Source organism: Phaethon lepturus, unplaced genomic scaffold (assembly GCF_000687285.1).
Source record: "Phaethon lepturus isolate BGI_N335 unplaced genomic scaffold, ASM68728v1 scaffold11472, whole genome shotgun sequence".
Classification (NCBI taxonomy): domain Eukaryota; kingdom Metazoa; phylum Chordata; class Aves; order Phaethontiformes; family Phaethontidae; genus Phaethon; species Phaethon lepturus.
This window is the reverse complement of record NW_010525569.1, coordinates 4684-20004: the sequence shown is the minus strand read 5'-3', so window position 1 is coordinate 20004 and position 15321 is coordinate 4684. Positions and strand designations below refer to the sequence as shown.

Below are 15321 nucleotides of genomic sequence, written 5' to 3'. Positions count from 1 at the left end.
TGCACTTCTGTGTCTTAACTCTGATAAGCATCTATCCATCTTTTGTACTGGTTGAAAAAGATCTTTTGCTAGCCTGGCATTCATTATAGTAGATGTCATTCTGAAAGCAGCATCTCTTCTGAAAAGGAAGGTCTTGCTTCATATGTGGTTATCTCTGTTAGAAAATCAGTGTTTGTTATATGAAGGGAAGGCTCCCTAGCTTGAGTCTCTGAGTGCAGAGACTCTGCTTTGCTTTCTTTTAATGTGACACGGGTGCATAGGAAGAGATAGTAGAAATTATGAGTAATTTTTGTGCTGGAGGAATGACTGGTGTACGTTTGGGAGCTTGTAAGTGCTGTACGTTACCAGTTATAAGTATGCTCTCAGTGGTTTAGGCAGTGCAGATGTTGTGAGCGTGCGGTGGTTGGCTTCTATTCTAAAAAAACCCTTTCTTATGTACAAAAGATGCATAGCAGCCCGCATTTAATTTATGGGTGCTCTTGATGATGAAAACATTATGTGGTTTTACCAAACTTTGGTTTAAAGGTAGAGGCTGGAAGACCATTACTACGTGTAATACTATCACTAGCAGAAGCGTAAGAGGTGATGCTTGCCATGAATAGTGCTTTGGAGAGCACAGCAAATCACTTGCAACCCAAAGTAGTGTGGCATCTAGAAAGGCTCTCTGCTGTACTGAGTGATTTTCCTGAAGTGCCTATAGTGTATTTTCTTAAAGAGCAGGTACAGTCTGGCTTGTGTCTGTAAATGTAGAATGCATAAACAGGATGTATTTTATTAATGTAAGCATGAAGCTTTTAATTGTATTTATGCCTTTGTAAATTGTACTTCGAATTGACTTTTTTTCTGCATGTGTGACTCTTTATTTTTTTCCCAGCTTCCCATGCACCTTACAAGTGGGATTATTGGCCACATGATGATGTTCGCGCTGAATGTAGATTTGTGGGTCTAACTAATCTTGGAGCAACGTGTTACTTGGCATCAACTATTCAGCAACTGTACATGATACCAGAGGCCAGGCAAGCAATCTTTACTGCAAAGGTATGCTTTGGCGTCTTACGTTCCTTGTGTAGATTTTGGTAGAAGTCTAAATTTAGAATCAGTGCAAATCCTGATCAAGTGCTTTTAAGACTTATTTCTTCATAAAGAGTATTTGTTCAGGATTTTAGTTTGCTTTTTGTTCAGTTGTATTCTTTTTGCTGATGTCTAAAGTGAGAGGTTTTTTTTTAAAATGTATTTGTAATGCAGTATGTTCTTAAGGTGTCATTGTAATAAAACTCATATTCTCAATATGACCTCTCAAACCTGTATTTCTGTTGCTATCAACTAGATTTATTCAAGTTTGGGTTTATGTGAATTGTGTCTTGTTTCTTTACTTCTAGTTTGTCATTTTGTTAGAATAAATGCCATTCTTCTGGAATGTTTATAAAGTCCCAGAGTGTGTATCTCATGCTACCACAAGTACAGCAAGTCCTGTAAATTATTATACATTGGTTAGCTTTCAGAAATAGATTATTACTTCTAGCTATTTATTGTAAAAGAAGAAGTTTCGTTTTGGTCCCTGACATCAACAGGGCATACATAATGTGTGAAACACCCTAATTGGCAGTGACCTCAATTTTTTTTTTGTTATCATTAAGTTACTGGTAGTTGTCACTTAACTTCATCTAGTATTAGCCGTTTATTAAAAAAATAAAAATAATATAAAAGAGAGAAGATGCTGGTCTGCACATGAAATGCATTATATAGAGGGTTGATCAGAACTCCCACACATCTATGAAATCGAAAAAAATTATTCCTAAATTACTACAGCCTTTTGTAATACCTTCCCAAAAGCTCCTAGCTGCAGTAAGTTTTTAGAAAATAGAGTTACTTTTTGACTTAGGTTTAGTGTTGACATGCCAAAGTATGAGTAGGTAGTGCTATATATATATATAAGTGTAAAATACTGTTCTCTGTGTTCTTGTACACAATAATTTTTCTTAATTGTCCATAATAAAGTGGTTGTTTTTTTATTTAAAAAGATGATTGTTTCATCTTTTTGAGGGCTGTTTTTGCAAAATCATAAGCAAAAAGGTAAAGTCTTCTCTTATTAATTTCTTTTAGTATTCAGAAGATATGAAACACAAGACCACTCTACTAGAACTCCAGAAAATGTTTACATACTTAATGGTAGGTGCGAAAGAGGATATTTTGTGAAGTATCCTGTTTTCCTAAGAAAAAGAAAAAAGCAAGAAAAATGTAGTTACCATTCCATACGTAAATTCTTGGCAGCTTAAGTCCATTGTGCCTGAGTTTTGTAAATGAGTGTCTTAACTGAAATAGATTTTACCCGCTTTAAAGCTGTTACTCAGCAAACCAGTTAAGCAGACATCGGCTTAATAGTTTTCATGAAGAGGCAGTGTAAATCCTAACCTAAGATAGGGTTTAATATTGGGCACCAACTATAATGAACAAGCACCAGCTCTCAAAATTTACTGATTGTCTACGATGTTCTCAAAAAAGATGTGTGTGAAGTGAATAGATGGGAATGACAGGCTCAGGTGCCACAGTCTGAATGTCCTTCATTTATTTAAAGTCTTCTAGCCCTAGTACATTAATGCTTAGGTGGACACACGTTGTTTGCCATAGTTATGGCACTTCAGTTATGAATGATTTACAAGTATGAAAATCAAGTCTGCTTTTTAGTTATGGTCGTAGTGTAGCTGTCCTGTATGGACACCTTGTGCACTTACATTACTAAATCTCTCGAGTGGTCCAGGAGCTCCCTGGATAGGCATCTCCTTGGATGCAATAATGGAGCGTCCAACAATAGATCAGTTTGAAACTGGGTAATTGACTGTACCTTCCCAATGAAGTATTTGACTAATTGTTCCAGGAGCCCTCCAGGTAGGAATCTGGGATGGTTCTACTGTTGCTTCTGCTGTGTCTAGTTGGTAAACACTGTTCCTGCAGAACTGATGGCATAGGACCGTCTTTTGTGTGGATTTAAGATATTTATGAGATACTTCATATGTAGTTAAGGTGAATGAATAGTAATGAATTGCACAGATGCTGTGGAGGTCGCGTAGGGCTCTTATCAGCTGGATTATAAGACTTTAGCAAAATGGTGATTCCAGGAGTCTCTCCAGGTCTAACTGAAGATGCCACTCCAAGGACCCTAGCAACAAACTTCCATCACCACCAAACACCAACTGGCTGTCCCGTTAGGATGTTGTGATTCCATATGTGAGCACCATACTAAGATCCCAATAAATGATTTTTCTTTTTAACAAATGCCCTGCCATGAGTGTCTGTCCACCACCATTGTCATTCATCTTGTTTCACGTGGACATTGATGTAAGGGGTTCTGAGCTGGATTCTTCGTTGGATCATGAAACAATTTGTTTGCCCCAGTTTCCCTGGTGATAAAGTAAAATATATTACTTTTGTTCATTGCATTTTCCTTGTTCCAGTATTTTAAAGGTTAATCTGTTGAAATAAAGCGTTAAAAAGCAACTAAAAATTTTTCAATTCCTGAACGAGACAAAATTGAGGCAGTTCACAGGTGTTCACTGTTGTTAAAATAGTGAAACATTTCTAAAATAATGAAAAAAAGAAAACTGAGGAGAGCTGAGTGTTTTTGTTCTTGGCACTGGCTTTTGTGAAAGAAATTCATAGTCACTTTGAAGATAAATAGAGGAAAGGAATTCAGGCATGTAATGCGTGCCATGAAACACAGAAAAAAAAAAGTAGGTATTTACATAAGTATATAATAATATAGGAACATAAAATCACATGAAGATTTACCGTTGTTAAAATCTTTGACAAAAGACCTTATTCCAAGAAAGGTAATATTTACAGGAAACACCCTCTTGCCACACATCCTTGAAAGAAAACAGTATGTGTATCATTGTTTACAAGAACAAAGTTCCTTCTGCTGTAAATAAGTTGTGCATTCCCAGTGTGCAAGGCAGTGGAATGGGGAATGTGTTCTAAAGAATTGCTTTATACTGCAAATTCTTTTCTCTGACTGAACACATGCAGTTGAGACCTAGATGATACAGTTTTACACCATAGAGAAGTCTGAATGAGAATTAAGCACTTGTCGAGATTGAAGTCAGTAATGTCCAGAAATACATAACTACAGGCTGTTGTTCCTCATACTATATTTCATATCTGAACAGATATGCAAAAACTGGATGTGTCACATCTTCAGCGAAGTTACTTTATTTTAAGGATTTGTTTTATTAAGTATTTACTAAATATTATTTAATGATATTTTGTGTGTGATATTTTAATAATGAATGTCATAATAATGATAATTGTTTAGTTAAAAACAGCTTTACATTTAATCAGAAACATTTAAGTACTTAAACAACTTTGTTGCCTAATAGACATATGGAGATACTGTATGTAAAAGTATGTCCTTTTTCAAATAGATATTTGTATATGTGTGTTCGGTATATCTGTGTAACTTCAAAATATAAGGGTTTGTGTGTTGAGTTGTTCTGCTTTATTTTTTTACCTGAAGGAAAGTGAATGTAAGGCATACAATCCAAGGCCTTTCTGTAAAACCTATACCATGGATAAGCAGCCACTGAACACTGGAGAGCAGAAAGATATGACTGAATTCTTCACTGACCTAATAACAAAAATAGAAGAAATGTCTCCAGAACTGGTGAGTTATTAAGACGGAGCAAGAAGGAACTTAAAAACTTGCAGATTTGCTCAAATTTCCTTGACAGAATTTATTAATTCATTCACAGAAAAATACAGTGAAAAGTTTGTTTGGAGGTGTTATCACAAACAATGTTGTTTCTTTGGTAAGTATTCTTTCCTTATCCTTATCTTTTCAAGGTTTTTTTAACTTCTCAAAACAGTTATTTCATTGCTTTTCTCCTTCATTGCTGTGATTTAGGATTGTGAGCATGTAAGTCAAACTGCTGAAGAGTTCTATACAGTAAGATGCCAGGTGGCAGATATGAAGAATATTTATGTAAGTAATGCCAGGCTGAGCGGTGTGCCATAGATCACGATTATAAATGGATGCAATCAAGTATAAATGACTGTACCATACGTTGTTGAATAAGTTGATGCTTTATGTATCTGTACTCTAGTTTTGATGTACTTCTAGGTTGTTATTACTAGGTAATTTGGTTGAATTGTTTCATCTTTTCAATGCAACGTGCTGTCAGCTGGTGCCATTTGGAATCAGCTAAAGACTGCGTTATAGTCAGTAATCACTTACTCCCTTCTGTGTTTTAAAAATGCTATGGCCGTGTTTTATGTGAGAGAATTGTAAATGTCAAAAGATGCTATATATACACATACTATTGCTTATGAAGTTTAGACCAAAATGTTTTTAGACTTTCGAGTTTTTTAAACAACTATTGATCCCCACACTTGGAATTTAAAGCACTTGAATTCTTTGGGACAGCTTGGAATATTGAGTACTATTTTTCTCAATTGTTTCCTTAATTTTGTGTTTGAGTTAGGAACTGGTTTTTCTGTAACGGTGTCACACTCTTCTATTAGTTCAGTTGCATGCTCTTTTTGTAAATTTTTTGGTGCCTTTGACCACCGTTATTTCTTGTGGAAATGTTAATTAAACTTACTGTAAGATTGACAGAGAGGGGTTTGTAAAGCAGGGCATGTAAGCACAAGGTACAAATATCTAAGATAAACACAAGTTCCTTCTTTTTTTGTTTATTATATGTAGGAATCTCTTGATGAAGTAACTATTAAAGATACCTTGGAAGGTGACAACATGTATACATGTTCTCATTGTGGGAAGAAAGTGCGGGCTGAAAAAAGGTATGATCACGAATAAATAAGCATTCTTAATGTTTCTTTTTAGTGAATTACTGAAATTACCATTTGGATCAGAGTAATCCTTTAGATGAAACAAGACTATGGTTTCATTCCATTTGCTACTCTGTGGGCCTATGAGGATGTGGACCCTGTGCAAATGAGCACATAACTAAGAAATCTAGTTTCCAAAACAAAGAATATTATGTATCTTAGAAGAAGATCACCCAGACAGTAAAATGTTCATGGCCCTTTTTTAATGTAAATAACAAGAAATTTTTAATTAGTACCTTTTGAAATCTGTTATTTTTCCCATTTTTAAAAAATCAAATTCTTTCAGAGTTTGTTCAGCACTTCTGTTATTCATTATGCAGAGTAATTGCTTAGGTTTCATACATAGCCCCAGATTTCTTAAAGTTCGTAGTTTTAAAATGTTTCCATATTTTTAGAAGTCTGCTAATAAAGAGAAAGCTAAATAAAAATTTTGTATTGTCTTTATATTGCAACTAATAAATTTCTTTGTTAGAGATAGAAAAAGCTCATAGATGTTTTTGTAGCTGTTACAAGTGACACGGGTGAAAGAGTAACCTACTTTAAAGCCGTTAATGTGAAGTTTATGAGATTTAATACAAGATGTGTTCTGCATTGAAACTTGTCAGTGAAAAGATAGTAGCTCTGTCTAACGAGGGAGATTGCAGTGTTAAATTTGTTCATGACTCATTTTATGCTGTCATTTTAGAAAACTGTCATTCATACCGTATGAGCAAATTTGGTGCTTCTTCCAAGACATGACGATAGGCTAAATTTGACCTTTCTTCTGCCAGTTAGACTTCCCTGCTCTAAGGCATTATGATAGCTGAATTCTATGTCTATGTGACTTAGCAATAGATTTCCAATTTTATGTTTGAAATAAATGTGTTTAAAATATTTGGGAAAATACAATTCCTACCTACTAAGCGCTTGTAAAAATCATGGTTATTTCTAATCCTTCAGGGCATGTTTTAAGAAACTACCTCGTATCTTAAGCTTCAACACAATGAGGTATACATTTAATATGGTAACCATGATGAAGGAAAAAGTCAATACACATTTTTCATTCCCTTTACGTTTGGATATGACACCTTACACTGAAGATTTCCTCATGGGAAAAAATGACAGAAAAGAAGGTATGTCTCATAAAATTAATTCAACAGGCTATGTCTCTCTCATCTGTGTACCACTTTCTGTATACATAACATATGCAAACAATTAGTGATTTTCTTTTTAAGAAAATAAAATCAAACATAAGTTTTAATCAACCTATACTCGCAAAGTCAAATATTTCATTTGATATAAGAAAAATAGCCAATTATTTCTCTTTTAATACTGTTCAATTTGGATTATTCTTAAATTGGTTTTTGAAGTATGAGAGAAATTGTGAGTAGTTACATAAAGTTTGTCACTGGCCTGTTTTGATTTTGCAGGGTAATACCTAAACTTCAGCAAATGCCTGACTTAACTGCTGTCATAAATAAGATGTGCTAACTTGGAATAACTTAGTTATTAGTCCTGATCTCTTCAGTAGTGATGCTTTGCAATAAAAGCTGTATCTGTTTCACAAGAATTAGGATCTATGCTGCTTGTTCTGGGTATGGAGTTTCTGACTGTCATCATTGTGGAGTGCTGAAAAGAAAAAAAATTTAAATGCAACTACAGGAAATGTGTAATATTGAAGTTCAGATGTTTAGGAAATAACTGATTAAATATTGAATTAAATAATTTCAGGTTTTAAGGAAGATGGTGAATATTTGAAAGAAACTGAAAGTTACGAATATGATCTGATAGGTGTAACGGTTCACACAGGAACAGCAGATGGTGGGCATTACTACAGTTTTATCAGAGATATAGTCAATCCCCATGCTTACAAAAACAACAAATGGTGAGTTAAGCAAAACAAAATTTTACCATTCCTTATGTTTGAATAACTGAAACTTGTTTGCTTTGTCAGATGTAGTTGTATAGGAGATATGTGCTGTAGGTTCCCCTCAAAAGCACAAGATGTTGGAACTTGATAAGTGTTAAGTATATTAATTTATTAGCACACAAGTTTGTTGTAGCTGTAATAGTTGTGGAGTGCCTTAGACGCAGGGGCAGCAGGAGAGTGCCATGCCAGCCTCATGTTGCAGCCAATGCTTGTTTCTTGGCATGAATATCAATGACTTTATATATAGAAATGAGTAGTAAGATTTAGTAGATTGCTCATCACTTAAAGGACCTTTAAAGGTCCCTTCTAACCCAAACTACTCTATGATTTCTATGAATAGGAATACTTAAATCTGAAGAATCATTTTAAGTGCTTATTATGCTTTGTTTGCCCGTAGAGACAAACAGCGGTTGTTTCAAAAGCTTACTGTTTTGCAGGTATCTTTTCAATGACGCTGAAGTAAAACCGTTTGATTCTGCCCAGCTTGCTTCCGAATGTTTTGGTGGAGAAATGACTGTAAGTTATGACTTCAATTTTTGTCATGTTCAACCATTAAAATACCTGTTCTGGAAACTTGTAAAGCCTGAAGGATTCCATAGTGCTCACCTTTGGTCTGCCATCTGTTGTGAATGCGTATGAAACAGTTAGAAGTGTTAGCTGGGTCTTATTAAACTTTTGATGCCTTTGTTGTGCAGGTGATACTTTATCTTACGTTCACGTAGACAGCTGTTCTTCCACCATCAATCTCTTCAAAGGGTCTCCACCTCCTTTTGGGGGTGATAGACTTGTAAAGTGAGACTGCTCTCAAGCTGGTGACGCAAGCTTTCTAGTTTTTCTACGCTTTCTGTAGAACAGAAATTAAGACGATAAAGGAGAAGGGTCTTAATTTCTCCTGTACCAACTATCATTTAATCTGTGAATAGGAATCCAGATATTTTATGTGGCTTTAAAAGGCAGCTGTCAGAAGTATAACATAGGTATTACTAATGAATCAAAATGCATTATAGTGAAGTCTCTCTCCAGGGAAGAGGTTATTTCTTCACTATATCTATTTTTTATCATCATATTATGTATTTATTTATTAAAAAATGAGTATGCAACTAGTTTAGGAATCCTTCACTTTTATGGCTTTGTTGCTCAGACTGTTGACTGAAGGAATAATTACTTTAAGCTTATGCCTATTCTGGAAAAACAGGGCTTTTTGATCGTTGTCTATGCCTTGTGTCAGTAATTTCCAGATTCTGGTCTGTGAACCTCTTACGGTCAGATCCTTTTTCATTGGTGACAGAACTGAACTAAAAACTTGTCAGATCTGTGTACAGCTTATGCTGTTGCTCAGCAGGCAAGTTTGGACTCTGATATTAGTAGGTGGTTTTCAAGCTAATGGATCTACAGACTTAAGTAGTTTTGCCTGTTCCTTTTATTGTAAGAAGATAAAATTTCTTAAGTTGATGTTTGTTTGCTTTCAGTAGTGCAAGGTTTTTAAATACAGTATCAACTTTGTCTTTTCACCAGCCCACCATCCTTTGACATGAGTCTTAATGTTTTTACACAGTAGTAATACAAGTAACTGTTGAACAACACTCAAATGTTCTCAGGTTATGCTTGAATGGATAATTCTTTTATAATTATATATCATTATATAAAACACATTATTAATAATGCAGTGTCTTACTAAAACAGTCCTGTGAATAAGAAAAATCCTCTCGTCTGGTGAAGAGAATATGCAGAAATAAAACAAAAAATTATTTTGTTTGGCAAATGTATAAAATACCTTTAGATGCCTGAAAAGAGGTGTCAGTGAGATGGATGAGAGAGGAAATTGCAGGAGATATAGGACACAGTATTGCATCGCAACTCTGAAAAATCAGGGTAGGCCACTGTAGAAGAAAAACAGAAAGACAACTACTTTGAGCAAGAAATAAATTATCAGCAGCCTCTCTGTAAATGTCCTGAAATGGTTTGCTTGCACATTTATCTCAAACTGTCAATAACCAGGCCATTAAAAAAGCTTGTAATTAATGGTTTTACTTTCTTCTTGACAGACAAAAACTTACGATTCTGTTACTGATAAATTTATGGACTTCTCCTTTGAAAAGGTATTTCTCTTCCAAACACTTGTCATATGATTATATTTCTACTTTCATGATTTAACTTTCAAAGCAAAAATTATACAGATGTTTTTTTCTTAAAGACACACAGTGCTTACATGCTGTTTTATAAACGGATGGAACCAGAGGAGGAAAATGGCAAAGACTACAAATTTGATGTTTCATCAGAATTGCTGGAGGTACAAGTTGATTTGTTTTAACACCAACTTTAAAATACTGTAGGAAATCCTAAACATACCAGGAATCCGACTAAATGTTAGGAAAGCAAATATAATTTAAATCAGTAAGATGGCAATCCTTTCATTTAGCTTGGGAGCGATGTTATAAGCTTAGGAGAACGTTGTAAGATAGGAAGTAAATGAAGATTTCCACTGTATGTAAATCTCAGACGTTTTCTCATTCTGTCCTGTATTTAATTCAGATATCTGAATCATTCTGCTTCGTATTTGTAAAAAATGGCAGAGCACTGTTTGGTTTTTTTGTGAGTGCTTATCAACATTTTCTGAACAGTCGCAATACTACAGGAAATATTTTCATTAGCCGCCTTCCTTTTCATCCGTCAGTTCCTCAGCAACTTACTGCTTTGAGGCAGGACAGAATAAGATGGTAGCTCCAGCTGTTTGTTTGCACTTTTGCTAGTGGGTTGTGAAATTCTAAGTGAAAGCAATGGAAAATTGTGATTATTTGTGCTTATGATGGGGAGCATCAGTCAGAAAAGGATCCCTTCCTCCCCGTAGTCGTAGCGTAGCCCAAGTGTGAGTAAAAGGGGTAGGGAGAAGAAAAACCAGCAACAGCTACGTCTCCCTGTTCTCCTCAGCAATGAGGCCTGCTCTTAGGATACCTGGCTGTTTATATAAAGATACTATTTAAGCCACATACAGTCTGGGGAGCTGGAAAAGGCACTGCACAGGAGCAGAGTATTTCACTAGGGATCTCACTGTGCTAGATGTGTCCCCAGTAGGGGATTTGTAAGACATTCTTCTCCGTTTTTATCACCTGAAAAGTTGATCAGGTTTCCCTGATCCCTCTGGGCCAGGAGTATTGCTTTATCATCTGTCACATGTTAGGTTCCTAATTTTAGAAGACTCTTCATCCCGAGCCAGCGAATCAGATCATGCTTTTTATCCTTCTCAGTCTTAAAACAATAATAGATTTTATCAGACTGAAACCTATTAAACTATTTTAACGTGAAAAATCCTCAGATTTGGTCAAAAACATCGTTTTGGAGAAAGGAACGGGGGGACCTGGCAGGAAATCCTTTTCTGGTTTATGCTGGAGAGTCAAAGCTTACTCTTCAGGAATTTATCAAAAGTTCACAGAGCTTATCAGGCTTTGGGTCAGAACTTCAACCTTTAGACATACCTAGCTAGGCCACTGCAAAGTCTAATTGATCTCAATTAGTGAAACTAATTGAGTGTTTAGAGAGTTTTTTGGGGTTTTTAAGTTATTACACTATTGCAGACATCAAAATATGGTCTTGAACTGTGGTTCTTTTTTAACATGTTGGACCAGTTCTCAAAATTTCAGCCTAAAAATGTGAGTAATTAAGGTGTAAAGATGAGATCACAGAAAGAGAAGGTTCTGAGCACTGTTCTGCAGTCATACAGCAGGATAAACTAGTATTTGCTATTGTATGAATAAACCAACTTTGCCAATCCTTTAAAGTAAAGAAATGTTTCCAGAAATAATTTTTCATAAGAAAAAATTTTGTTTTTTTGGCCATGGCAAGCATTTAAATATTCTTAGAAACCATGCTTATGTAGTGAAATAAACTGCTTTCTTGTATCTGATGTTAGCATTTTTTCTTCAGTGGATATGGCATGATAACATGCAGTTTCTTCAAGACAAGAACATTTTTGAACATACATATTTTGGGTAAGTTTTTTCATAAAAAATGTAATATTAATGCTTCTTTTCTTCTTGCAGATTTTCATTATTTATTTTAATTAACAAATAAAATTACTGACTCTAGGTTTATGTGGCAGTTGTGTAGTAGCATCCCAAGCACACTCCCAGATCCAAAAGCGGTTTCCCTGATGACAGCAAAGGTAAGTACTTCACAAGTCTATCATGCTTATTTTAAATTTTACCTTGTTTACATTTCAATTCAGGCGTTCTATAATTAATGATGCAATTTTTTTTTTCCAGTTAAGCACTTCCTTTGTACTAGAGACATTCATTCATTCAAAGGAAAAGGTATTCCATTTACTTGTAAATTCTCACTAAGTAACTGCATGAATATAGTGAAAAGTATGTCTGTGTTTTTTCATTTTAAAAGTGTGATTTTGAGATGTATTAAGTACCATAAATGATACAAAGGTAATGGTTGTTTGACACATTTATAGTAAACGCTGCACAGTGGGAAAAAAAATGCAGGTTTTAGCCTGCTTTGCCTCAGCAATGCGTCAGGAACAACAGATCTTGTGTTCTTGTAATTTGAAATTTCCTGGGTGATTCGTATCTCAACGAGCACTTATTAAAGGCTGATGTAGAGGGGAGTGCTTACCACTGAGCAACAGTTGTGCTCATGAATTTTTAAGTTATAAATACTAGCATGAACAGCAAGAAAGCTGTATTCTATCTGAAACATCTTTATTCTCAGTCAGATTTTACTTCTTTCTCATCTGTGGTGGCATAATGCTACTAATTGTAGATAGTCTGGGATTAGTAAGAATATGTAATGTATGTGTAATTGAACAATTAGTCCAAATGTGTGGGTACTACTTGCACTAGTTAAAACACATGTGCTGTTATTTTTGTGTAGGTGCAACACGTTACTAGTTTATAAGGCATTCAATGTTTGTAACTATATTCTTAAGATTCAGTGTTCTAACTGACTACTTAGAAATGTTTCAAGGTTAAGTTGCAATTTATTATTTTAAGTTACATTTTTTTCTGTGTTTCTTTTTACAGCCTACAATGCTTCAGTGGATTGAACTGTTAACAAAACAGTTTAATAACAGTCAGGCAGCTTGTGAAGTAAGTGACTTAGGAACTCAGCAAAGTACAAACCAACTTTCTATATATTGTTTAACTTTCCTGGAGGTTCGTATCCCTGGAATATTTTGGACTATGAAGTACTGTATTTGGCTTATTTGTGTACTATGAGATGAAACTCGTCCTCTCTGAATACTGCAGATTCTGGGGAATGACTTGACTTTTATTTTTCAGAAGCCTATGGTGAGACCACAGGCCAAAATAATTTTGTCACTAGAGTAGAAGACACACAGTGTCACAACCTCTTTATTTGATTATTACATAGGGATTTGTGTAATTAAGAGGTGTTTAAATGAAATCACACAAGCGAAATGGAGAGACAGACTAAAAATATTTAAGGACTAGAACGGCAGGGACTGGAGTTGAATCCAAGGGAAGAAGGCAGTGGGATAAAAGGCTGCGGTGCAATGAAGAGGCTTAGAAAGAGAATAAGAACAACTAACGTCAGACTTAGCTGAAAACAAATTCATATAGTGCCTTGCTTGTGAAGCTGAGGATCTTGAGCCCAGAGTATAGAAGGACTGAAAACTCCTAGAAGAAGGAGAAAAAATGGAGGAATAGTTTGGGGGTTTTTATACAAAGCTTTTTGGGACGCTGCCTGAAGGGCATCTGGCGACAAAGCGGAGAGGGACTGAGAAACCATAGACAAAGAATTCTCTGTGGTGTTGGTGAAAACGATTCTGAGATACTGAAGGAAAGTTTGTGATAGACTTTCTGTGATAGTTTTAATGTACAAGGACCCCAAAACATACTGTATACTGCACAGACCTTAGTCAGTACAAATGAATTAAATTCATTGTTCTTTTATAAATTGATTCTAGGTTGTTAAATTGTTATGTAACATTCAGTATTTGGGTGATAGTTTCATTTGTATGGTGTAGTCCTAAGATGCTTAAAACAAGTGAAGACATTTAGTATAGTAAAAAAACATTCTGGTATCATTAAAAGGAACGACAACTTGGATTCTTTAATTTAAACTGTCTTTCCTTGTGAATAAAATGAAATTCGTGGAGTCAGAATACTCAGCTGCATTATTTGCTGAGTCTAATTTTGAATGAATCGTTCTCTGTTATTTTTACACATTGTCTGTTGCTGGAGGTAGTAAGGCTTTCCCACATTTTAAAATGCAAAAGGGATCTAATTCAGGAACTACATTCTTGTTTAAACCTTTCCCTGTTCTACAAGATTCTTCAGCTTATACTTCATTGTGAGCATCATTTTTTATTCTGTTGGCATCACTTTTCAGGATAAGCGTGTCCTTACAGAGAATTGAATAATGGCATACTGAACCCAGGGATAAGAAGATGCTGGATATAAATTTATATCGATGTTTACTGCTGTTGCTCTTTATTCCTTTCTTGTCATGCACGGAAGATATTTAGATTTCCCTTGGATTAATACTTGCGTATTCCTTAATAATAGTAACATCAATTTCTCTTCAGACTTTAATATCATGCAAAAAGAAGATTGGACTAGAACAAGTTTGGAACAAAACTAACAAAGTATGTATCTTCTGCAGTGGTTTTTGGATCGTATGGCTGATGATGATTGGTGGCCAATGCAGATACTAATAAAGTGTCCCAATCAGATTGTGAGACAGGTAAGGAAAAAATGTTCCTTTTTAAGTCAGGTTACTACTTGACCCATGAACAGAAATGGACAATTATTACGACGCACACAATGATTCTAAAAGTTTTTATTAATACCTGTAATTATCTTACTCTCTTCGATTCGTGCTTGTGATTTAGAGAAGGTATTTGGCCATGGGAGTGTTATTATTCTTTGAAACAAATTCAGTATTCCAGTAATGCTGTAGTTGTACAGTTAAGACCACAAAATGTCATAGTAGATACAAATTAAGGTTTCTACAACTCCCACATGATCTCTAAAAATTTGAACACTTTACATTAAAAATGTTTTTCTTCTGAATTGGTTTAACAATAATGCGTCAAGACACGTACATTCGGAAAATGAAAAACAATAAATTATGTACATTCAGTACTCCTAATGGAAAGCTTCACTTCTAAACTTTTGCCTTTGCGTTTTGTAGATAGACTGAATTTTATAATATTATGCCACAAAGTTTTATTAATACCATGTTCTGGAAATGTTTAAAATTGAAAAACCCTACATTAGTAGCATTTGGATATTCACAGGTACAAATACTATTAATAGTTTCACTTACAAGTGTACTTTCTTTGCAAGACATTTAGGTAAAAACGTCAGCAATTACTTTATCTCGCCTGAACCCTTCAATTGGTTTAACTTTTCTGATTATCAAAGTAATATTTCCGTATAGAACCATACATAGTTTCTGTTTGCAACCCATTGTTAAAGCAATGTATTTCATGGGAGAACTCTATGCAAGATCTTATGCAAAGCTCTAATCCTTGATGAATGTTTTACAAATCAAAAATTACTGGAAGGAGTTTCCTTAAAATTTGCACATAAATTGTTATAGCT

The 15321-nt window shown here is 34.8% G+C and overlaps 1 protein-coding gene across 1 annotated transcript in view; it reads left to right on the top strand.

Annotated features, from left to right (window-relative positions):
- The window catches only part of LOC104617472 (ubiquitin carboxyl-terminal hydrolase 34), a gene marked incomplete at its 3' end in the record, with an annotated part of 58725 nt that overhangs the window by 39767 nt on the left and 3637 nt on the right, over positions 1-15321 (top strand). The window contains exons 35-50 of the mRNA XM_010282806.1: positions 875-1038; positions 2104-2169; positions 4511-4657; positions 4746-4802; positions 4898-4975; positions 5699-5793; positions 6781-6953; positions 7552-7705; positions 8188-8266; positions 9796-9849; positions 9945-10040; positions 11672-11736; positions 11834-11909; positions 12010-12057; positions 12775-12840; positions 14378-14458. Coding sequence (XP_010281108.1) covers positions 875-1038; positions 2104-2169; positions 4511-4657; positions 4746-4802; positions 4898-4975; positions 5699-5793; positions 6781-6953; positions 7552-7705; positions 8188-8266; positions 9796-9849; positions 9945-10040; positions 11672-11736; positions 11834-11909; positions 12010-12057; positions 12775-12840; positions 14378-14458 — 1499 coding nt within the window. The remainder of the gene's footprint in view (positions 1-874; positions 1039-2103; positions 2170-4510; positions 4658-4745; positions 4803-4897; positions 4976-5698; positions 5794-6780; positions 6954-7551; positions 7706-8187; positions 8267-9795; positions 9850-9944; positions 10041-11671; positions 11737-11833; positions 11910-12009; positions 12058-12774; positions 12841-14377; positions 14459-15321) is intronic.